At 35.6% G+C, this 26378-nt stretch overlaps 1 protein-coding gene and 1 pseudogene across 1 annotated transcript; both read right to left on the bottom strand.

The window, feature by feature from the left end:
• Positions 1-26378, bottom strand: part of LOC128173868 (multiple epidermal growth factor-like domains protein 10) — a 110136-nt pseudogene that overhangs the window by 48225 nt on the left and 35533 nt on the right.
• LOC128172967 (uncharacterized) lies at positions 1892-11356 on the bottom strand. Its single transcript, XM_052838705.1, has 3 exons — positions 10750-11356; positions 10418-10465; positions 1892-7590 (listed from the first exon to the last, which is right to left on the bottom strand). Exons 1-3 carry the CDS (start codon positions 11330-11332, stop codon positions 3590-3592), a joined length of 4632 nt encoding a protein of 1543 aa, XP_052694665.1. The 5' UTR covers positions 11333-11356; the 3' UTR covers positions 1892-3589.

Genomic DNA, 26378 nt, shown 5'->3' on the forward strand with positions numbered 1-26378 from the left:
AGTAGTACAGATTAATTATCAATAAATTTTAAAAAGTGAACTGTTCACTGTCCTATATGAATATATTGTTAAACAGGAGTCCTTGACTCCGACCCCCCAATGTGGCCCCACTTTACCCCCAGGGACCATGACTTGAACAAACTTAAATCTACATTATCTGAGGATGCTTCCACACAAGTTTCAGCTTTTCTGGCCTCATGGTTTTTGAGAAGAAGATTTTTTTTGTTTAAATATCACCAAAGGACTATATATGATAAGGGCCTAATATGGCCCCCTAAAATGAACATCATCATTTTACTATCATTCTTTGTTTTCTTAATACAGCTATGTATGTGATGTGTTTACATAATATTCATTTTGGTTCAAGTGCCCACAATTTAGAAATATGACATTGTAAAGACAACCTTTTCCCGCCATTTTTGCATTTTTAACGTAAAACAGCTTGTTTTCAAGCAGTTTTTCCTTCCAAAAACATAGAGCGCATTCTTGAACAAATAAAATATTTTAATCTGAGATGTATCTAGCCAAGACTAATAAGTGACAAAAAAATTTTCCTTGTTCAAGCATGCGCTCTATATTTCCCATTCGTAAATATATAAGAAAAATGTCAATTTTTAGCCGATTTTGATTGAATTATAGAAATGGCGTCACTTCTGATGTCATATACTGCTAGGGAGTGCAAATAAATCAAATAAATAGATGAAAAATATATTTTATATCAACTCTTCTAAAAAATTAGTTAACATTTTATTGTACCCGAAACGCTTAAAAAATGGCGAATTATGGGGGCCAAATATAACTCTTATCGTATATAGTTCTTTCAATAAATCCTAATTATTTCCCCTTTATAGGGCGTGTCCCTTAATTTTAACAAACTTGAGTCTCCTTTACCAAATGATGCTTTGTGCCAAGTTTTGTTGAAATTGGTCAAGTGGTTCAGGAGAAGAAGTCAACAATGTAAAAAGTTAACAGACAGACAGACAGACGGACGCCGGACAACAAACGATCAGAAAAGTTCACTTAAGCTTTCAGCTCAGGTGAGCTAAAATTGAGAGGACCCGATTAAAACGAAAATATATCGAGCTAAAATCGTGTTCAAATTATGTGAAAAGCGGGCTGATCGTTTCGTTCGAGAACCGTTTCTTGTGCACCATTCAGTTTTTCGTGCAAACCATTTAGAATTCGTATGCACCGTTTAACGTTTCGTGTGAACCGTTAAGCAAGCGTGTAACTAGTGTGTTGTTTACTTGTACGTTTCACAGTCTGTATTTACAAACATAATTGATTTTGAAAGAAACCATTGGGAATAAAACTTCATTTATTTGGTGTGTTTTGTCCTCACAAAGCATTTTGAATCTTATTTTTTGTATTGTGTGGTTGCATTTTATACAAATACGTTTCACATTTGGAAATAAATAGAAGTTTTTTATGAATTGAAAAATATTTGATTTAATTACTTGTAGGTTAGCATTACCACCTACCTGGAATACGAGAGATAACGGCATTTTGGGGGCAAAGAAGTATAAAAATGATATGTGTTGAATTCCATGCAGATTGAATTTACGAATCTGATAAATATTCTTTTCTCTTCGCATCTTTCATTAACATTTCACCGGTTTGTATTGTTTGACAAATCTTAAAATCAATTTACGTTGCTTTTTATGTCTTGTCTGTGTTTTAAACGGTTGTGAAGAACATTCAACAACATTTAATTATTGTTAAGGCTAATGCAATATTTATCTACGCTTATTTAAAGAATTTTTTTTTTATTTCTTAAATTTCAAAGGTAACATAATAGTTCTTTTATCCATTACTGTTTCTGTTAAGCTGAAAGGAAAATCAAAGTTATAGTTTTAGATAAAGTAAAACAAAACCAATGAAAAAACAAACCCTCAATCATTTAAATAATTTTATTTCATTTTAAAGTCATATCGACATTACAAAGAACAAACCTAAATTAAAACCAATATTTTTTTTGTTGATGCTGAGGAATACATCCTACATTAAATTTCAAATATCCAATTTCAAAAGTTACCAACGTAGTCAAAGAATGCTGAAAAGTACCTCCAACTTGTTCTGCTTAATGATCTCTCACGAATAAATGAATCCACTTAACCAAATATTTTTAAGTATATTTACTAAAACTAGTTTTAAACGATTGTCGACAAGAGACATTAAGTCAATAAGTATTGTTTATATATATTAAAAAAACAAATCAATGCATTAAAAACAAACCATTCTAGTTATAAAATCCAAATTTAAATCAAATACCAAAGAACAAAATGAACTAAAGATAAATACCAATAAAAAAGAAATGAATACTACCATACAAATACAATCATAACCACATGTATATTAATGCTGCAAACAGGGAAACGTTTGCTCCATTGCTATTGTGACCCCCTTTCGTCTTGTTGACAAATTTCAGACTGAGTGAATTCAAAAGAACTAACTGTCCATTGCCCATATGGCAAAGCCGGATGTAGATAAAGTTGGAACAAAAAAAAAGAATGGACGAACAGTTTACAACCTTAAATCAAATAACAAGTTTAGCTATTTAAAAAAAAGCTTACTGTCTTAAGAGCAAACCATAAACAGCAATTAGTTATCAAAGACAGTTTAATCTTTTTTTATATAAATGTCACCTTCCTCTACATAGCTTGGCGAGTGGAACATTTTATGTCAATATGTATCTTTTAAGCCTACGTGTCTAAAACTGAGTAATGCGTATCCGAGCTTGTAAGCTTAGATCGACTCTAGTAGGGTAAAAGATATTTCAGGAATAGTCGTAGAATCGTATTATTACGATAAAATCAAAGTTATGCCACTGCATTTAGCATCTTTTTTAACTTATATTAGTTTTTACCTATCAAAGGTGCAAATAACCTATACATTAACCGAAATAAGCCACACCGCATCATTTTGTTTTTTACATTTTTGTATCAATATGTAAATAAACAATACCATAAGAAAAACAAATCATTTCAATACATATTATAGAATATTATTTTTAACTAGTTTGACCTGAAAACCAAAGGCTGAATTTCATTCGTAGCAATTTGTACTGCTTTTCCGTTTACTCACTTTTTAAGATTTGAAATCTACGAAATATGTTTAGTCGTGGGTGAAAACGAACATCAGAAAATTATCTCCTTTGCGCCGAACAGTATGTCAACCAATGAAATAAATGTAAATGTTCACATCATGCATTGGCTACCAATCACAAAGGAGAGGAAGTGCACAAACCGGAGAATGTAAATTTTGTCAACTCTTTATATCGTCCTCTTCATCCTTATCTGCTTCAATTAATCTTTAAACTTTATCCAAATGTCCATATCGGCATGATCCTATTTTTGGTATATGATTTTTGTCATTTGAGTGAATATATGCCCCTGCTTCAATTAGTTTTAACTTTATCTGAATATCCTTTATTACATGCTACAGGTAATGGTTTAAATTTATAGTCAACTAGGTTGACATATTCTTCTGCTTAAAACGTTTTCAAACAATATCCAAATATTAAAAAGTTAATGCCGCTGTAAACGGTGAATGTATTTTCTATAACGATTAAAATCAGCACCTGTTTTAATCAATTTCTGAGCAATATCTTTATGTCCATTTTGCCATCATTAAGATTCACATCAGCACCTGCCTCGATCAATTTCTGAACTGCATCTATATGTCCTTTATTACGTGCTCTTGTAAGTGGTGTAAAAACCCCATCATTAAGATTCACATCAGCACCTGCCTCGATCAATTTCTGAACTGCATCTATATGTCCTTTATTACATGCTCTTGTAAGTGGTGTCCACCGTCCGTCATTGAGGTTAACATCAGCACTTGCCTCGATCAATTTCTGAACTGCATCTATATGTCCTTTATTACATGCTCTTGTAAGTGGTGTCCACTGTCCGTCATTGAGGTTAACATCAGCACTTGCCTCGATTAATTTCTGAACTACATCTAAATGTCCTTCATAACATGCACTTGTAAGTGGTGTCCACTGTCCGTCATTGAGGTTAACATCAGCACCTGCCTCGATTAATTTCTTAACTACATCTAAATGTCCATCATAACATGCTCTTGTAAGTGGTGTACTATTCCCGTCACTGAGGTTAACATCAGCACCTGCCTCGATTAATTTCTGAACTACATCCAAATGTCCGTTACAACATGCTACTGTAAGTGGTGTACACTCACTCTCATTGAGATTCACATCAGCTCCTGCTTCAAATAAAAACTTAACTACATCAAGATGTTCTCTTTCACACGCTATTGTTCTTGTAAGTGGTGTACTATTCCCGTCACTGAGGTTAACATCAGCACCTGCGTCAATCAATTTCTGAACTATATCTAAATGTCCATAATAGCATGCTTTTATAAGTGGTGTACTATTCCCGTCACTGAGGTTAACATCAGCACCTGCGTCGATTAATTTCTGAACTACATCCAAATGTCCAAAAAAACATGCTCTTGTAATTGGTGTACACTCACTTTCATTGAGATTCACATCAGCTCCTGCTTCAAATAAAAACTGAATAACATCAAGATGTTCTCTTTCACACGCTATTCTGAGTGGTGAACGCTTCCCGTCACTGAGGTTAACATCAGCACCTGCCTCAATCAATTTCTGAACTATATCTAAATGTCCATAATAACATGCACCTATAAGTGTTGTCCACTGCCCGTCATTGAGGTTAACATCAGCACCTGCCTCAATCAATTTCTGAACTATATCTAAATGTCCATAACAACATGCATTTGTAAGTGGTGTCCACTGCCCGTTATTGAGGTTAACATCAGCACCTGCCTCGATTAATTCCTGAACTACATCTAAATGTCCTTCATAACATGCTCTTGTTAGTGGTGTACTATTCCCGTCACTGAAGTTAACATCAGCACCTGCCTCGATTAATTTCTGAACTACATCCAAATGTCCATAATAACATGCATTTGTAAGTGGTGTCCACTGTCCGTCACTGAGGTTAACATCAGCACCTGCCTCGATTAATTTCTGAACTACATCTAAATGTCCGTTACAACATGCTCCTGTAAGTGGTGTATACTCACTCTCATTGAGATTCACATCAGCACCTGCTTCAATTAATAACTGAACTACATCAAGATGTCCTTTATAACATACTTTTGTTAGTGGTGTACAGTTACTGATATTAAGATTTACTGCAGCACCGGCATCAATCAGTGATTTAACAAGATGTAAATGCCCATAAGAACAAGCTGCGGTAAGTGGTGTATCCATACCGTCATAAAGGTTTACACAAGCTTTTCCTTTTATCAGAGTTGAAACTATATCTGAATTTCCTTGTCGACATGCAACTGTCAGTGGTGATTTATTTGTACACACAACATTGACATCAGCTCCTATTTCTACCAACAATTTAACTACACTAATGTGACCATTTTCACAAGCACCAATGAGTGGTGTGAATAAATCAGTTTTATAATTGATATTAGACTCAATATTTATCAATGTTTTTGTAGTTTCTAAATATCCCAGAGAACAGGCAATAGATAGTGGATTCATTACCCAATAAGATCGTCTGTGACAGCTTTCTGTTATGTCCATTGCATGTTTATTGACGTGTTTTAGTAGTGTTGTTACGGTGGTGATATCACCGCTATAACAACCAAGGCAAAGCAGCCGATTGTGTTCTACAATGACAGGTTCAATGTATGAGTCAATCTCCGATTCCATGTTTGTGCCAACAACTTCCATGTCATCATCAATACTGTTTGGGTGTTTTTCTGATTCGTCTGTCTTTTTATAATCTTCGTCGCTCTCCATTGCACACGGTGTCAAAGGGTACTTACTGGTGTTGTTAATATGTGAATCCGATGTTACACAATAGCCAAAGCAGAGCAAACAACAGTTGAACATACCCAAAGTATCATTATCTTGTTCGCCTGACATGCAATCGTCTCCAGAACTTTTTGACACATTGTCAGTATCAATTTCTTGTTCGTCTGGCAGGACATTTTCTGGAATAAATACTGACTCTTTGTTGGTTCCACGTTTGATCACGTCTGGATTATTTTCTTTGCATTCATTGTATGAATTTCGAAAAAGATCATCGCTGTTGCTGTGCTCGCGTATAGTTCTAGCAATTATATACTGTAAAAGTTGATTGTGTCCCTGATAAATGACCCAGCTTATTGCCCTAACACTGGTCTCATAATATCTGCTAAATCTCTCGTTGATCAACATTCCATTGATCATCCTTTCAAGGCCACCACTTACATGAATGCGATCAACCTGGTTTACATAGTGACGTAAGTTTGTTGTGTCTTTCATCTCCGAATAAAATAAGGATTTTAGTTTTGAATAAGGTTTTTCCGCCATTACTTCAATAAAAGCTTGAACCACTGACGGGAGTTTCAGAGCTTCATTACCAAAAACGTGATACCACTCCCCATTTTCTACGTCTATATACAAACGTTCAGCAAAGGCTTTATGAAGTGATCCTTGTAACTTTATACACAGGTCAATTACACTATTTTCTACAGTAATTTTTCTAATCTGCTTATTGTCTTTACATGTCTTTTCTTCACTTTCTATGTTCTCACTATCGACTGTCTCCAATTTGATGGAATGGGCAATATAATCACTGCTCATGTATTGTAGTATCAACCCTTGAAACCGTCGACCAAAATGATACGCAACAATTTCAAACATGGAGTCGTGAACAAAGGTAAACTCACTACCGAACCTCCTTGTGTAGGTTTTCTCCATCTCTGACAAAGCATCGATGATCCTGAAGCTTTCCATATCTTTTCTCACTTTACAGGCTTCTAAAATGATTTTTTTTTTTTCATTAACGTTTCTTAGATTTGTAATGTTGTCCAAAATATCTTCAGATAACTTGTTTTGATTGACCACTAATAAAACTAAGGAGGCATAAAACTTGTTGGATTCTGTACTCATTTTGTCTAATTCGTCCAAAATACATGGAACTGGTGATATGAAAAATGTTGAACCATAATCTTTAAAGTTTGGTTTTGATGAAAACAACTTGCATAAAAGTGGAAACATATTTGATGATGATTTGATCTGAGTTGAGGACAACACATCTGATCTTAATTGATATCGTGCTAATATTTTAAGTTTGTCATTATCATTAAGCGCATTATCATTACTATTTAACAATACTACATTACGTTCTTGACTCAAAAAATGTGTTGATAATTTTTTGTTTCTATACACAAGCTCGCGACATGTCATAAGAACCTTGGTTTTTGACATTTTTGGTGTTGTCAAAATATCTTCATACTTTTTTAATATATTATACATAGTCACGTCTAAGCCAAACTTTCCCAATACATCATCAATAACAAACACTTGCGGATTCTGTGGATCACAGTAAGTTTCAATGTCACTTATATTTTTAATTGACAATAGGTCGTACCCTTCTCCCTGCAATACGAGGGCAATGTGACGTGCTGTTGCCGTTTTTCCTGAGCCTGGAACACCAACAAACATCACGTATGGCTGGCTTCTTACTTTTCCAAGCATCGATGAAAAGCTGTGTGTTTCAAAAAACACTTTGTCGTCTTCTGTCCATTTCGAAATATCTGAAGAAAAAAAATCATAGAATTGTTTTTTTACGATTAATACACAATTTATAAAACGTTAACAAGTTTAGTCAAAATCCAAACCTATTTATTAAGCTCTGGACAATATGTTTGTGAAATAACGTGTTACTGTGTATAAAGCGTTAAAAGCTTTACCTTAATTCAGAATATCATTCCAATGAAAACCATTTGTCAAAATGTATACCCTGCATATTGTTAAATATATGAGGGTTGTCCAAAAAGTTTCTAGACAAATGCGTTTTCGTCATTTTAAATGTATTGATATGTACATATAATCTTTGTCATTACAATTCAAATTCAAATAAATTGGTTTGGAATGTTTTCAATAAAAACAAAATGTAATTATAATTGGGGCGATTATAAAGTCTCCCAAACGAACAAGGCAATCGTTGGGAGACTAAAATATTTAGAACTTTTATTTCTGAAGTTTCATGATGTTCCCCAGGGGTCCTTTACATCAGGTGAACCAACATGAACCAAGGAACAAGAATATAAATGGTTAAGGGGTGGGGATCTTAACTGTATTCAAGATATTTGGACACTTCCTGCTGTGGGGGGTCAGGACCACCCCTTGGACCAATGACCTACATACCATGTAATGCTCCATGACAAAAGGAAAAAGAATATTAATGGTTAAGGGGTGGGGATCCTAGCCGTTTTAAAGTTATTTGTGCAGTTCCTGTTAAAGAGGGGTCAGGACCATCCCCGGGGCCAATGACTTACATATCATGTGATGCCCCTAAACATATGGAACAAGAATATATATGGTTAAGGGGTGGGGATCTCGACCGTTTTCAAGATATTCCGGCACTTCCTGTTTTAGGGGGGTCGGTATCACCCCATGGACTCATAACCTACATACTATTTGATGCCCCTTAACACATGAAACAAGATAATATTGTATAGGGGTGGGGTTCTTAACCGTTTTCAAGATATTCGGGCACTTCCTGTTTGCGTGGGTCAGGATCACCCCCGGGGCCAATGAACTACATACCATTTGATGCCACTTAACACATTGAACAAGAATATATATGGTTTAGGGGTGAAAATTCTAAGAGTTTCAAAGATATATGGTCATTTCCAATTCCTTGGGGGTGGGGATGACCCCAGGGGTCAGATCTAAAAAAAAACTACATATTGCATATATATTGCCTGTAAAAGTCAATATATGATTCTGAAAACCCTATATTATTATCTTTGTCCGTTTTAAAAGTTATAACCATTTACAAAAGTCTACAATTTTCCCCATAAGGTTCAATGTTACACCCAAAGAGCTTTTGACCCCCCCCCCCCCCCCCAAAGTCGTCGGCCAACCCAAAATGAAAAAAATCAAACCAGTTTGCCCATCAAGATATGCAGGCCTAACGTATCCTGGAGTTTTGTACAATTCTGTGTAGCCATCTCTGAGAAACGCAACGGACAAGTTGAGAGCGGGAAAGAGGAAAAATAAGAACCGTACAAAAACAATAAATATACAAACTTCGTTTGGGAGACTTAATAAACTAAAATTTTAATGTATCAAAAGAGTTGCAGAAAGTAGGCACGACCCAGCGTGAAAATTGTCAAAACTTTGTAATTGAGTGTTTAGTCATGAATAGTTAAAGTTTTTATAAAACATTTCAAATCTTCGTCATCTTCTATTGTGATGTAGTCTGTGTGTTGTATGTCAATTACATACATAATTTGAAGCTATTTTCAAACTAGCAGAGGACTTTTAAACGATAGTTACGACTAGAACATTTCTTTAAAAACGTCTGTAAAAGCGTCAACTGACAGCCCGGAAAAGCGAACTATTATAAAATTGTGTCGACCGAGGCAAATCACAAATCATTACAACAAATATGTTCTTACCAATGTTTATAACCTAGGATATCGTAACAATTTGATGCATACCAAATGCTAGGATTGCTGTACTCCAAATACTAGAATATATAGTCAAAGAACTATGTATGCTTACATAATCAGAGTACTGAAGTACTGAAAACCGGGCTGTTTTGGTGTGTCTTTATGCATATTGTGTAATAAAAACTGAAATTAACCTCTCTCTCTCTCTCATGCTTTTAATGTCGGCAAAGCGTCAAAGAGCGACCAAATTCTATAAGCGGCTATAAACAAAAATATGTCTGTCTAGTAGAAAAAAGATCAACAGTTGCTGCCTTAAATTTTGCAACAAGCGTTATAAATTCAATCCCCATTTCTTCGACGCGCAGCAAAGTAGTTTATGGAAATTCATGCGCATTGTATGTGTCCAAAATGCATAGTCTTGTTTTTAAAACACGTTATTAATCAGAAAACTAAAAAAGATACACAATTTTCTCGAAATTAAAAAACAAAAACAACTTGTTTACTTTTGAAGTTGTGCTTTTTATAGTAGCATTGGCGATTTGCCTGCCTACAGCCAGGACTCTGCTTTCAACAGAGCCCGGCTAAAAATGAGAGAGAGAGAGAGAGAGAGCATATCCTAGTAGCATGATTATATATGCCACTGTCATTGACATGATGTTATGCATTTCCCACAAGATCACGTTAAAGTATTTGCCGGAATAATATATCTCATATATTTTGAGTGTGTCTAGTGTATCTGATATTTTCTAAAACACAAGAACATATACAATTAAAAGGAGCACGTAAGGAGTATATATTTTTTTTCTTCTAATTTTCTGCTTTCAGTAAGTTGTTATAATGAATTATTTAAACCGGACTATGAAAATGGAAAGCCCTCAAACTTTACATCTATTCAGATGTATGACGTTATGACATTTTTTCTAAACTTCAGTTGTACATTTCATTGTTTAAATAGCCATACCTTTCAGAAGAAAAGGAACCTTTGTATTTTCTAGACTTGCTATTCTGTCTGAAAAAAAAAATAATAAATAAAAACAAAACTTATTATTTTCTCATACCTAGAAAGGGTAAAAACTAAGATGTACCTTTAAAATGTTCATATTGAAAATTAAACATAAGAAGTACAAGTTATAGGACATGAAATTCAGTAAACAAAAAATGTTTAGTCTTTTTTTTTTCTTTTTTTAGTATTTAGTGCGTTTCTTTTATAAATACACTATAGTAATAGTGTGTATGAAACATTTAAGAACAACAATTAAGAACTAGTAATCACGTCCGTGACATTTAACTGACCTTGCAGTTCTTCAATAAGGAGCAATTTGTCTATGAATTTCTGTTCTACTTCTCTGTCCATGGGACACGACTTGATCTCTGTCACAGCGTCTTGGAGATCAGTTGAGCTTCCAATGTACGCCTCTAACTCAATTACAATTGAAAAAACCTCTTTCCATTGGTTTATAAACTCCGTATCATGGATAGCAAAGTGGGTCGCGTGTCCGTAATACTCGTTTCTAATCAAACGAAGTCTCTCAATATTTGCTGACACACTCCTATCTGTTCGGCTAGGTTTATTTCCCCAAGTTAGTCTATGTTCAGGGATTGAACAAATGTTGCGCAAAAGGACGTAGAGCAGCGGGATGTCAAAATTTGAGTAGTCTCCGCTATTAATTTGTTGTAATTGAGTTTTACTGATTGGAGGCTTCGTGTATTTTGGAAGATTGGCCATAAAAACTTTAACATTGTGTGACAATGCGGCTGGAGTCATCTCTTTTTTCAGAACAGCGCGTAGTGCGTCAGTGCAAGGGCCAAGGATTATCCGGGCTACACGAGCTAGGTTGGTAGTCTCCCGGGTTGAGTCGTATTTTGATAGAGCCATCCTAATTGTTGTCAGTAAATAACCTTTTTCTGCAAGAAGATAATAAAACTTGAAAACTTGTTCAAAGATATTTAACATGTTTCCTAAATTTTTAATTATTTTTAAAGCGTTTGTGTTTACATTTGAAATCATAGACAGGGCGTCTAATACTCATTCGTCTCTAAAACTTGCAGTATATCAAAAGATGCGGTTCAATGTAAGTTGTTTTTATTCTGTTTTATTTTGGTATAAGGTAAAAAGATGACAATGATTTTTTAAATAAAATAAGATATCTGTGAGCCAATGCTCACTAGTGATACCCCCGCTCTGAACTGAATATGCAAAATAAGCAAAGTCGACATTTAACAGAAAGCTGGCATCCGATTGGTACAGAAATATATCCCACGATATGGCATGCCTAAACAAATAGTGTGTTAAAATTTCAAGCATCTGCAATAAATAGCTGCTGAGAAATCTTTGACGAAAATTTGTTTGAAAATTTTGGCTAAAATAAACAAAGTACTCATTTAACAGGAAGTTGACGTCCGATTGGTACAAAAATATATTCCACGATATGGCATGCCCTAACAAACTCTGTGTAAAAATTTCAAGCATCTCCGATAAATAGCTGCTGAGAAATCTTTGACGAAAATTTGTTTGAAAATTTTGGCAAAAAATAAACAGTCATTATTTAACAGGAAGTTGACGTCTGATTAATACAAAAATATATCCCACAATATGGCATGCCCAAACAAATAGTGTGTTAAAATATCAAGCATATGCGATAAATAGCTGCTGAGAAATCTTTGACGAAAATTTGTTGGAAAATTTTGGCTAAAAATAAACAGAGTCGTCATTTAACAGGAAGTTGACACCCGATTGGTACAGAAATATATCCCACGATATGGAATGCCTATACAAATATTGTCTTAAACTTTCAAGCATCTGTGATAAATAGTTGCTGTGAAATCTTTGACGAAAATTTGTTTGAAAATTCTGGTTAAAAAATAAGCAAAGTCGTCATTTAACAGGAAGTTGACATCCGATTGATACAAAAATATATCCCACAATATGGCATGCCAAAACAAATAGTGTGTTAAAATTTCAAGCATCTGCGATAAATAGTTGCTGAGAATTATTTGACGGAAATTTGTTTGAAAAGTTTTGCTAAAAATAAACAAAGTCGTCATTTAACAGGATGTTGACGTCCGATTGGTACAAAAATATATCCCACGATATGGCATGCCTTAACAAACACTGTGTTAAAATTTCAAGCATCTGCGATAAACAGTTGCCGAGATAAATGCGACAGAATATTTTGTTACGGACAGACAGACAGACGGACAGACAGACAGACGGACAGACAGACAGACACACAAGGGTAAAACAGTATACCCCCTCTCATTCGGAGCGGGGATATAAAAAATCTAATAAACATCCTAGGATGCTGACTATATAAATATTAATATACATTACACAACTTTAAGAAACATTATAGCTTGTGTTGGTTTATTATAATATTTCAATAAATCATCACATGTATCATCATCAAATATACTGATATAATATTGAGATGTCATCTATGTAAAAATAATATTATTGATAATTATGTATTTTCTTGTAGTAATAACATGGTCTATAGTCACCGACAATATGTCGGTATACCGCTGGACTCGCTGGTTGCCTTGTCACACACAAGTCATATGTCTTGACTCGCTAGCTTATAAGTAATTATATAAGTAATTATATGAAACAAGTTTTAGCTGGATTTAACCATACATTTACGATTAAAACTGGTAGATGGAATGATATAGAATGAAGTAGCAGGTTATGTAATTTATGTTAAAGAGACATCGAAGATGAATTTCACTGTATTTTGTGTTACACCGTGTTGAACAACGAAAGAGAAAAGTGTATACCAACATTTTATCTTTTTAAACCAAATATTGTTAAATTTAACATTCAGTTTTCCTCAAGCTATGTAAGCTTATTAAGCAAGTTCTGTAACTTTATCAGTATTCTTAACGAGAAGGCTAAACCTCCTGGTTATGAATTCCTATATATTTATCTACATAAAAAATGTACATTTATACTTCATTTAAAAGAGCTGTTTTATAGCAGCACCAAAGTTCTTGGAAACCACGATAAGGGCAAAGCCAGAGACTTGCTTATCCGGTACTCATATTTCTTCTCTGAGACTGATGAGGATGTCGGTCGAACCTCAGTGGATCAGCACAAGATCGATACCAGAAACCAACCAGCTATCAAACAGGCACCAAGACGTCTGTTATTTCATATGCAGAAAGAAGTCGACGAACACGTTTCTGACATGCTAAAAAGGGATATCATTGAGCCTTCATAGAGCGCTTGGTCGTCAGCAATCGTCTTGGTACAAAAGAAGGACGGATCTAAAAGATTCTGTGTAGACTAAGGCGGTTAAATAGTGTGACGCGTACGATGAAAGACGCCTATCCCTTACTCCGCATCGATGAGTCACTCAATCAGTTGAATGGTGCCAAGTGGTTCAGTACTCTCGATTTAAACGCAGGGTACTGGCAAGTTGAGCTGGACCCAAATGATAAGCCTAAGACAGCCTTCGTGACGCGGCAAGGTTTGTTTTAGTGAAGAAATGTTACACAACCTAGAACTGGTCTTTGAGAAGCCAAGAGCAGCTGGTTTGAAGCTAAAGGCCAGGAAATGTACGCTGTTTTCGAAACAAGTCAAATACCTGGAGCATGTTATATCTGAAAAAGGGGTTGAGGCGGATGCAGAAAAGGTTGAAGCCGTTAGAAAGTAGCCAGAGCCAGTTAACAAGACGCAAGTAAGGTCCTTTATTCGCCTTTGCAGCTATTATAGAAATTTCATTGCAAACTTTGCTGAAATAGCTCGCCCTCTGCATCGACTGACAAAAACATCAGTTGCTTTCAAATAGACTAATGAATGCCAGGTAACATTTGATGCATTGAAGGCAAAGCTTACCTCAGCATCTATCCTCACACATCCCGGTTTCAGTAAACCTTTCATCCTTTATACCGATGCCAGCCAAAATACGATCGGTGCAGCCTTGTCACAGATCCAAAATGGACAAGAGAGGGTAGTAGCTTATACCAGTAAGGTATCTCGGCAAGACGGAGAGAAGGTACCGTGTGGCTAGGAAGGAACTCTTTGCAGAAGTGACGTTTATAAAACATTTCAGGCATTTCTTGTATGGACGCAAATTTCTTGTTGTGACGGATCACTGTTCCCTCCTGTGGTTGCTTAGGTTTAAGGATCCGGAAAGGCAATTGGCTCGATGGCTAGAGGTGATTTCGCCATATGATATGGAAATCGAGCATCGAGCGGGGCGATTACATGGAAATGCAGATGGGCTAAGTAGAGTTTCTTGTACCCAATGCGGATATTTTGATGATTGGGAGAAAGCAGATGTGCCTGAGGACTATGCCAGGACATAAAAGCATGAGGTCAAAACACCAGCACTGTTGAATCGAAAACACTTGCAGAAATGCAAGATGAGAGTCGGGATATAAGACTTGTGAAAGATTGGATGGAGGACGGTAAGCGTCCAGACTACAGCGAAGTCACTGCTGAAAGTTACATGGTCAGGTCATTGTCGGCTCAATGGAATAGATTGGTCCTGGAGAATGAATTGCTTTGTCGTATATGGGGAGTTGAAGAAAGCAACAATACGACATACCAAATTGTTATGCCGCTCTCACCGCGAAGTTTTATCTTGCAGCATATGCACGATTCCAAGACCTCTGGTCATATTGGGGTGACCGAGACATTGAACAAGATTAGGCAAGCTTATTACTGGCCAGGGTTGCAAAGCGATGTCCGGAGTTATGTTGCTGGATGTGACCTATGTGCACGGAGAAAAGCTTCACTCGAGACAAAAAGAGGTCCAATGCAGCCTTTGCAAGTTGGTTACCCAATGGAGAGGATAGCAACAGATATCCTTGGGGAGTTCCCAGTCACAGATAAAGGGAATCGCTACATACTGGTGGTGTCAGATTACTTCACCAAATGGACAGAGGCCTTTCCAATGCCGAACATGGAGGCTCAAACTGTAACAAGACTAATTGTAGAAGAAGTAATCTGTAAGTTTGGAGTCCCTGTCTTAATACACTCCAGTATGAAAGTCTCTTATTCAGGGAGGTGTGCCACCATTTGCAAATCCGAAAAACAAGAACCACACCATACCATCCACAGTCTGATGGTATGGTAGAAAGGTTCATCAAAACCTTAGCTACCATGCTTAGTAACTATGTGGACGATAATCATCGGGACTGGGATGGATGCATACCTTTTGTAATAATGGCATATAGAGCGTCCCAACATGAACCAACAGGATTCACACCAAACTTGCTTATGCTGGGTAGGGAGTCTACCACCCCGTTAGATATCCTGTATGATATTCCCTCATCTTGGAAACAGGTACCAAAGCATGACTGGGTCTGGGTTCTGCTTGATTGGATGGAACGGGCTCATCACTTAGTGAGGCGACATTCAGAGGGAGCGATTCTACGACAAAAACACTATCACGACATGAAGATGTCCTATGAACAATTCAAAAGTGGAGACTCAGTTTATGTGTACTTTCCCCAAAGGAAAACTGGTTGTTCACCAAAGTTAACATCGTATTAGCGAGGACCATTCCAGGTCCTGGCAAAGATCTCCGAAGTCCTTTACAAGGTCAACTGTGGACGCAATGCAAAGGAACAAATGGTTCATTGCGACAGGATGAACGCCTGTAAAGCTCAAGTACTCAGAGGCAAGGATATCGAGCCAGAGTCAAGTGACTCTCCAAATGTTAAACTAAATTTGGAAGAGCAGGATGATGACTTTGGTTCATCCTACACGCGGGGGTGTTAAGGAAGCATATGGGAAATTTAGCGTCTTATTTTGACTGTTATATATAAAATCGTGAAATTAGATAAGTATTTTGAATAAGATAAAAAATTTAGTATTATCCTTTAAAATAGATGTCAGTGCAATAAAATCGGGTAGTACATAACTGCCACATTGGTGCATTATCACGTGACAACTATAAATAGCTTACGTATATTCCTTAATATAAAATGAGATAGAACAACACTACCCCGCGGTTTCAAAAATAAAATAAACATACGAATTGAGAGCAAAACATCTCAGTTTAATCAAAACCGCTGCTAGAATCCGATGATTTTCCTTATTAAAAAGTTTTTTATCCGGTTCTCGTAAGACCTTCCCAACTTTTGTATAGTTTGCACGGAAAACGGCAAATTGCATCAAAAAAACACACAACATGGGATTCTAGCAGCACTTTTCAATTTAAGCATTGATCAAACTAATGATACGTATAAACTTTCAAGTTCAATATATACGGGGAAGTGTTGTTCTAGTCAGATTTTTATATCGTAAACAACGACAGAGGAAAGCCTGGCCGAGAAATGAAAGCAAATTTACATACCTTTTAGCGAATGATTAATAAAACTAACATCTCCCCCAGTATTCTTATGTTCAATTCTCAATAAATCACACCACAATACTTTATTTTATTTCTTAGATTAGTTATATTTTGAATATGTTTACAATGTTTTCCGATCAAATTCACCCGACATTCAACTTTTAGCCATGACGTCATCAATGTGTAAATCTAGGTAATACAAACTAATTTCTGGAAAAAAATTGTCTTCAGTATTCTTTATTTGTTTTTGATCTACGTTTCGTGGCTTAGATATTTGAATATGTACATAATAACTAAGATTTGTGATTTCACGGAATTGCATGTAACTCAGATTCCATATGCTTCCTTAACACCCCCGCGAAAAATGTTGAAGTTACAGACGAGTTGGTTGCTGGGAGCCGACCAAGACGCGAAAGGCGTACTCCAACTTGGTTACAAGATTATGTGCAGGACTAGAACCTGAATTTCAGAATTATATATGTCATAAATTCTTGATCACAGAGCATATATATCCATCATAAGACCAGTAGTCCTGCAATTGTTTTGTTTTTACTTGTTGCATAAAAAAATTAACAAAAAAAAATTGAGACCATTTGTATAAGGTTAGTTCATTTTACATATTTTTCAGATTTACAATGGTAAATACTAAGGTGACCCCCAAGAAGCTTAAAGAGATACATGTATGTCCAGTGTGCTTTAAAGAAGTTGAAGGGAAAAATGCCTGGACAGCTCATGTTATAAAGTGTGATGGCAGCATGTTCGTTTGTGAAAAATGTCGTGTGTCCTTTAAGAAGAAGGAATATTTGGCAAAACACATGAGATTGAAACATGCAGAGATCGATCTGTCCAAGGAGTCTGAGAAAGACATTCCAGGTCCTAGCAGTTCACCGAGAATGATACTGACAGTGAAAGTGACTGGGGTGAAGATCCAGAGGTACGGTTGGAGGAGACTCCAAGAGAAGAGGAACCTCAAACTGAAACCAATGACCTGATTGCTGGACGTATCTACAGGAAACGCACTATGCCCAGCCCTGTACAGGCTCCCAGAAAATCCATCTGCAGGACGGTAGTGTATCCTGTTCCAGGTGGCGTGACCGTTGAGACACAGACAGTTGTAATTGGTATGGCAAACAAGAGTACCCACACAGCTGGATACCGGAAGCGAGTAAAGGAGGTTACCATAACAAAGTATCATGAGAACGGCAGAAGCGTAGAGAACATTGTGGAGAAAGAGAGAGGAGTTTTACAATATGTAAGAAAGTTGATTTTTGAAACTTTGTACAGAACTGTTCAGACAGATAGTCTTAAAATCAAATAATCTTAAATCTTAAAATTGGTTTGGATACGTCCAATCAAACAATGCATCTATCATTTTTTCAATATTTTATGTGTTCTCCTCATTAAATTCTTTGTCATAAGCTTTTGATTGTTTTATCCTGCGAGGACGCATGAGGAATAGAGGCGTGGGTAATGTGACAATTAAAGGTCGGGCTCGGAAGAGTCGGGTTCGGAATGTATCAAGCAATTACGTAAACCGGACTTTATCGTTATGTTTAATGATAGCTCCCGAAGGTAGTTCGGGTGCATATTAGTATATAAGGCGCTACTTAATTGATGATCGACAGTTTACAGTGGAGGCTCCTAGTAGGAATATTAAAGCAAAAGCGGTGAAATGAAAGTTTATAAAGTTACCCTGGTATTTAGTATAAGGTGTCTAGTATACCGTTTAATAGGGGAATTTAGTGTATTTAGTTAAATTGATAATATTATTTCCACTATTTCTATTGATATCTATCTGTGTACAGGACAGATCTCTGGATCGGGACACATCCGAGACCCGGACTGGCAGAGGACAGGCGCCTACGGATACATACCTGCCCGGACACATACCCAGTCGCCCAAATTACATTTGTTTGCTTTAATAAATTAAGGATAGATAATCCTAAGACTATATATCTGTATATACTGACTCGTACTTGTTAACAATATCTAAATCATTTTAGTAATTACTGCTTGATCGGTTTTTATATACATATATATAAATATACAATCATTTCCTTTAATCATTGTCTTGATTACGGATCTATCCAAATCTACGGACCCAAACACGTTACATTTTTTTTAATATTTGCCCAGGTTGACGCTCCTATTCCAAGTGCCCCAATGTCTCTACAACGTATGGTGAATAGTTGTTAGTTTTTCCATTGAAAAATCGAAAAACCGCTATTTGGAGGCATCAAGCCCTTACGGTATAAAAAAGATTGAAGGGGCCGCTTATTGAACTTAACACTAAAAGTTCAATGTCTCTATCGCGTTTTGTTTCAGAGAAGAAGCGATAACATTTCCATCATAAAGTACAATAAACGTAGAAGTACTTAGAGTTTTCATTTATTGCCATAACTTTTGATGACCGAGAGAAAAATTGTTTCAGTATCAGTATTCTATGTGAGGGATTCTTTTCAACAGGCTGTACAAATCAAGGGGACACAGATCTAATGTAAGATTGAATCTCCAGTGTGAAGGATAGATTTCCTTGCCGATGACTAAAGCTTGACGGGCTTTAATCATCTACTTGTATTGACTCAACAAACACTTCAGTACAATATTTTTTTGCTTCTCTCTTTCTTTTTCTCTCTCCAATTTATCTCATTATATATGAGGTGGTAAAAAATGAAAAAACAAACAAATAGCTTTTGTATAGAAAAACCAAATTAAAAAACTGTATCATGTAACAACTCGTTGACAACGCCAAAGAAAATAGCTGAAAACTTCAAATACTCTATTGTTTACAATATTGTTTGTCTTAAAATCTATCGAATTTGCGCAAATAATTAAGGTAAAGAAACTTCGAGTGGCAATATTTGACCGAGATAAAGAATAACTCTGTATATAAACGCGCAGTATCGTTGATAAAAAATCAAGATAGACAATTTAACTTCCGTATTAGTAAATAATTTAAATGCAAACTTTTCTTTCAGATGCATTAAATAAATGCATTTCACTTACCCTATTACACTTTTTGAATTTACTCTTGTTACTTGTGGGAAACAGGCAGGTTGTGGAATATTCTGTAGCGCAGTTTACTCATGGCTACTTTGTGTACACACAAATATGCTAGCTACAAGATTAATTGTGTGACTACGTGACTGAAAAAAGAGCACTTATCGTATACGGAAACTAATCCTATGTATACACACTTATGTGGTGATGGTGATAACCCATACACAAACTTGTCGATGAGTCTCATATATTCATCATTCTGGAGTAGAAAAATTATAAATTTGTAATGACGACCACATCCCTGTCTGAAATCTATGAAACCTATAATTTTGCGAAAATCTGGTCTACAAAATCATGAATTCAGTTTTTCTTTCAGGTGTGTGGGAGTAAAGAAGATCATTTTGAAACATTATATACATTAACACCTATACGTCCATTTTGGCCTTGCCCTAGAGTAAAAACCCATACTCTAGGGGACATGAAATTTAAAATTTTTAGATTTCAAACATTATATGCATTAACACTATATTGTCATATTGCCCCCCCCCCCCCTTGACCTGAACCCTTGACCAAGGGGCCATGGATTTTATAATTTTGGTAGAAGGCTTCATGGACATTATAATCATGCATTTAGTTTTTAACAAATATGTATGGGAGTGGAGAAGAAGATTTTCCTAAGATTTAATACATTTTTACTATATGCCCATATTGGCCCAGCACTAGAATTAGAACCCCTGACACAGGGGCCATGAATTTAACAATTTTAGTAGAAGGCTTCATTGACATCATGACCATGCAACCAGTTTTTTCCTCACATGTGTGGGAGTAGAGAAGATTTCTGAAAATGTGGCCTTTTTTGCATATTTTTGGTGGTAGAGCCACGAATTTCACAATTTAAATTCCTCTTACCATAGATATGCCTCACACCAATCAAAATACTGATAGTACTTTAAAGCGTTAATCCAGCAGATAACAAATATATGTATATAACAGTTCAGATTCGGAATACGCGCTGTATTTCCTCATCACTGCATGACAGTCCCTGTAATGATGTATGCAAGCCTCGTACATTAAATTCACAATAGCCCGTACATGAGATTCACAATAACGTGCATTTATGTGCATAAACCCTAACCAGATAAAATGATTTATACTTCTGCTCATATGGGGTGGTTATTCAGTGCACAGGAAGAAGAAGTATAACGACAATAAAGCGCTGAGCTATGCTTGGCGGTCTAAAAATGGTAACATTTAGCCTTGTAGTTTTTTTTAGAAGAAGCTAAAAATGTAAAATTGTTAACGCACGACGACGGACGAAAACGGATAGCAATAGGTCACCTCAGTTCACTCAGGTGACCTAAAAATGTATATCAGATTTCTATTTTTTCAATGCTTGGAAGTTGTGTAATGTTTTCTGTGCTTTAGTTGGTATAGTCTGGGGTGTTAAAGCTATAATATGTTTTACGGTGCGACTGTTGGGGCGGGTGCAGCAGCAATCACACATATTTTATATAATTGTCAAATTTGTGATATTTTGACAAAAACAATAAGGATCAGATAAGTTTTGAGAGAAAGAGAAACGCGGGTATGTTAAGGCTTCCCGAATGATTTCACAGCGATGTGTAGAAAGTCACGGTACTTCATACGATATTACGGCATAATTAACTTTGGCGTTCAATTCGATACCTCGCAGGGAATATATCGTAACGTAATAAGGTAAGTTTAGTAAGCATTATATATAACCGATTGTGTAAATACTATTGAGTATCAAATAATCAGCAGCTTCCAAGTTTCGTATTAGGTAAATGACTATTTATAAACAAATGGTTTGAAAACACTCCCTGGTACGTACAATCTGATGAATTAATTCATGTAAATACCAGCTGAAAGACCAATATTATCTTAGTATATTTTGAGTGATATAAGTCGAAAGTAAGTATGAATGTGAATCCTGCTAGTGAAAACTTGCCAATGGACACTGTTTTGTGTAAACAGCACTTAATAAGTCAAAATGTGCTTAATTGTGAGGATGGTGTGAAATATATTGACACTATATATTGAAAATATTTCAAATAAACAATATTTATATGAACCCAACGCAAAAGCTGCAAAACATTTGACTTATCGAATGACGTTTAAGAAAATATTTTATTGAATGTCATTATTCACTTGCACTGATGTGATCCATAGAGATCTATACAGACCATTTAACATGTTAGGATAAACACGTAATGTGATTAATAAGTAGAAATGACGTCACAAAAATACATCAAATATATTGTTGGATATCGCTGTTAATGTCAATGTATGTCAAAGATTCTTAAAAAACTCGCCTAGTTAAAGCGTTTTTTCATATAATAAAAACAGTTTCGTTTACCGATACTAATTTACCATCGGATAATCTTAACATCGCTGCAAAATTTAATGTATAAGTTTTAGAAATAATCTATCAAAATGCATCCCATAGACTGACTTGCTCCATCCTTTACTTTTTGGTTAGTCTTGTAACGTTGGGTAAAAAAAAAAAGCTACTCCTCTGAAACCATAAGAGATAGAGACTTGAAACTTGTAACTATGTCTTCAGTACAGTTAGAGGGTTTTTCAATCTATTCATAACGAAAGGATTCTAGGCCCCCTTCTAGTAGTTATTGGCCCTGAAAGTATTTAAGTTTCTATAAAATCACTTCCAACTTGTTTTATTATTTGTCATAGGGACCTCGGACCACTTGGAATAGAAGCGTCTACCTTGGCAAAACTAAATGATATAAAGGTCAAAGGTCAAGAGCATTTGGGAATCCGTTTATTAATGAGTTATTAAAACCTCTTTTGTTTAGGGTGGTAGAGAAAAACTTTTTCATAGATGTAGTAGGACTTCTTGAGACAGCCCCTATTTTGAAACAATTATATAGTTATTGCCATTTTAGGGTGGTAGAGAAAAACTTTTTCATAGATGTAGTAGGACTTCTTGAGACATTTCAAAATATAACCCTTCAGCCCCTATTTTGAAACAATTATATAGTTATTGCCCCTATAGTAAAAAATGCTTGGAATCGCTTCTTTTCATAAACCGTTGGAGAAAGAGACTTTAAATTTTTATCAAAGTCTTCAGTAAACTTGGAGCGTTCTTTAATGTATTCAAACCGAAAGGGCCCGAGGCCCCCTTCTACCAGTTATCGCACCTGAAAGTATCTTAAGTTTGTTGAAAACACCTACAACTTTTGAACCTTATTTCGTAGGGCCATCAAACCACTTTAAATTGAAATGTTGACCTTTACCAGTCAATATGACATAAGGTTCAAAAGTCAAGGTCAAACAAAAAAAAATGCATTTTTAAGTTTTTGATTTTTTAAATTTAGTTCCGCAGACAAAATGTATTATTAATTATATTGAAAAGAATCATAAAAAAATACCCAGTATAAACGTATGATATAGGGGATAAGGTGAGGGTTATGTCTTTGTGCCTCAGAGCTAAATTATAATGTAAATAATACATGATTAGATGTTTTAATTCGAAACAATCAAAGACAATGTTTAAAATCGATTCGTTTTAACACATGTTAGAAAAAATGAAACATAATTCTGTTTATGTTTTTTGTCCCCCGCCGCAACGCGAAGCAGGGACATAGAATGCCGGGAGTCCGTCCGTGTGTCCCTGGATCCGTGCATCCACGCGTCCGTCCGTCACACTTTTTTGTAAGCGCTCTCATGCCTACCTATTTTGACGGATTTTCATTAAATTTATACCAAATGTTTATACCACTATTACCTTGGTCAAGTTCGAAAATCAGCATTGGTCGATACTTTTTGTTGGAGTTATGGGACTTGGTGACCTTGTAAACGCTCCCATGCCTACAAATTATGACGGATTTTCATTAAATTTATTCCAAATGTTTATACCACTAATACTTTGGTCAAGTTCTTTAAGATTGTAGTATTTTGGAAATGTTTGCGACAGGAAAAATAGAAAAAAAATGGGCGGTGGGGGTAAAAAAAATGTTCCTCCCAACCTCCCCACACATTAATACTTGAACAGCCCTGAATGTTTGAAAATATTCCAATATACAGTATACTACAGTATAGTATACTGCTTGACTGGCGGGGGACCCAGAAATTCTATTCTTGTTTATTATTTATTCATTTTTTTTTTTGCTTTTCTTTTTTTTCTTTTAATTTTTATTCTTTTTAATAAACGTACATAAATGTTATTACAAAAAGGTATACAGACGGCTTCCGATATTACTCTTGCTAATGTAAGTAGATGCCAGACGATAAGTGTATTGTTTATATCAGTCAATGCACAACGTATTGTGATCAACAAGTTGATAAAGTTTCAGACATTAAGTGTGTTGTAAGTGGAAGATGTAATATTTTATAGAAATTGCCAAATTGAGCAGGATTTCGTGATTAAAAAACTCTAAGCCGGACATTATACGCTCTTGACCTGACAATTTCAAGCATCCAAAAACTCAGCGAAAATGTGTTTGCCTCTAAATATATATGTATGTAAAACCGGAAGAATGCTTGAATTAGATATTCATATTTTTCACCAGGAAGGAATTGTCAACACGACTGAATAAAAAAGGTTTTTTCTAAAATATTTGCTACAAAGCACATTACATCTACATTTGTATGCTAAGACTATAACTGTATAAGATATCACCATTTGCAACTGTAAACATTAACAACAGTCAAACGTAACTTGACATGAAGCATAGTAAAAACATTGACATTTATAATAGGAGAACACGTGGGTTTGTATGAAGCGCCCTAAATGACGGTCCTATTAGCTTTATTAGCTTATTACATGCTATATTACGGTGGGTGCGACCAGTCAGCAGAGGATACTCACTCCTTCTAGGCACCTGATCCTACCTATCTATTTGGAGGTTCGTGTTTTGCTCTGCTCTAAATTTGTATTTCGTTTTATGGATTTTTGAGATGGTTCACGGTTTGTTATTGTCAACTTTTCATATCAAATTTTTGAGATGTGACCCCTACTTTTTTACTTTTAAATGAGACAATAAATGTATGTCTATTTGTATGCAAAGTTTTTGAAAGATGACATCACTATGAGTTTTTTTTATTTGCGTAATAAGTTGATTACTCTAAAATATTGTAAAATCTGTTGTTGTTTTCACACTCACACAATTAAGATTCACGCACAGAATATATATTAAGATGTTTACATATTATTAATTTATGTTTTAAATAATTAATTTAACAGATAAATTAGGCAACTGTGGTAAATGAACTTACCGAAATGACAAATATTTCATATAACTATTATGAAATAGGTTATATAATATGGAGAAGGAGATAAACTCTTCCTTTCTCTCCGCTGTCTGGGGTTGAAGTGTGTTAGATATAGGAATTGGCGCCAAGCATGCGCACTTAAATGTAAGGCTTGTAAAACCACTCATTCACTTTTTCTTATATATCAACCAGTCGTACAACTCTCACATGACCCAAACACCTATGACCTTTGACACTCCAAACTCAACCAATGAATGGAAAACACCATGAATATGAATGAAATGTGGAAACGTAGTTAATTCCAGTAATCTGAAATTCACTATGTTAACAGGCGATAATGAAAATGATATATGAATATGAGTACATTATATATCAATATATTAAAAAAAAATAATTATTTAAATATTGAATAAATGAATAATTCACCCTGTGACACTTACATTGCTTACAGCAAGATATAAATCTGTGGGGTTTTTATCTGAAAGACAAAGAAAGCAGGGTCAAACTTCTCTCTGGCGGATGCGAGATAAACAACATCTCCCTGTTCTTTATTGAAACTCGGGAAACCATAACTCAAATGAAAAAAAAAAAACACTGAAAATCCGAATCCCCTTCGGTGTCCGACATTTATGTGCTCGACCTTCTAGAGAATCTGAAGTTATGTTTGAAAGGAAACTATTGTATGAAAAAATCAGATACCCAGTGAAAAAAAATGACTAGTGTGTTGAATGGCAACCGCTTCTATTACGTAGCAGCCCTTTCTCCAGGAACATCTCTTGCTAGAGTATATCACTGCGCTGGGCTAAGATGCTCATTTTTCACTATGGGCAGCCAAAACATGAATAGAAATGTTTTTGCACCCACTGCTGGGACACCGATCACACCAGGAACAATTGTAAATACAATCCTAAATGCAAAATGTGTTTGTAGTAAGATCATTTTCCTGGCGACCGGAAATGCAAATTCTACGAGCCCCAACAACATGTGATCGCATTGAATGGAGGAGGTAATGTGCTGTCCAATTTTTTCCGTGCCAGATCAATCTCTATGGGGTTTGTCACAAATCGGCAGAGCATGCCTTTCAATATGCCAAGGCAATGCGGTGTGGCACCCTTGATAAATGATTCGATGTTTTAATTCGAAACATTCAAAGACAATATTTAAAATCGATTCGTTTTAACCCATGTTAGAAAAAATAAAACATAATTCTGTTTATGTTTTTGTCCCCCGCCGCAACGCGGAGCGGGGACATAGAAATGCCGGGAGTCCGTCCGTGTGTCCGTGCATCCGTGTTGCCTTCCGTCACACGTTTTGTGAGCGCTCTCATGCCTACAAATTTTGACGGATTTTCATTAAATTTATACCAAA

The sequence above is a fragment of the Crassostrea angulata genome, chromosome 2 (genome assembly GCF_025612915.1).
Source record: "Crassostrea angulata isolate pt1a10 chromosome 2, ASM2561291v2, whole genome shotgun sequence".
Taxonomy (NCBI): domain Eukaryota; kingdom Metazoa; phylum Mollusca; class Bivalvia; order Ostreida; family Ostreidae; genus Magallana; species Magallana angulata.

Bases quoted from the DNA above. Each gene is read 5' to 3' on its own strand.
- LOC128172967 (XM_052838705.1), bottom strand. From the start codon at position 11,332: ATGGCTCTATCAAAATACGACTCAACCCGGGAGACTACCAACCTAGCT. The intron at 10,466-10,749 runs GTCAGTTAAATG...TTTTTTTTTCAG, and splicing joins CCTTATTGAAGAACTGCAAG to ACAGAATAGCAAGTCTAGAA. The intron at 7,591-10,417 runs GTATGGCTATTT...TTTTTTCTTCAG, and splicing joins GGTTCCTTTTCTTCTGAAAG to ATATTTCGAAATGGACAGAA.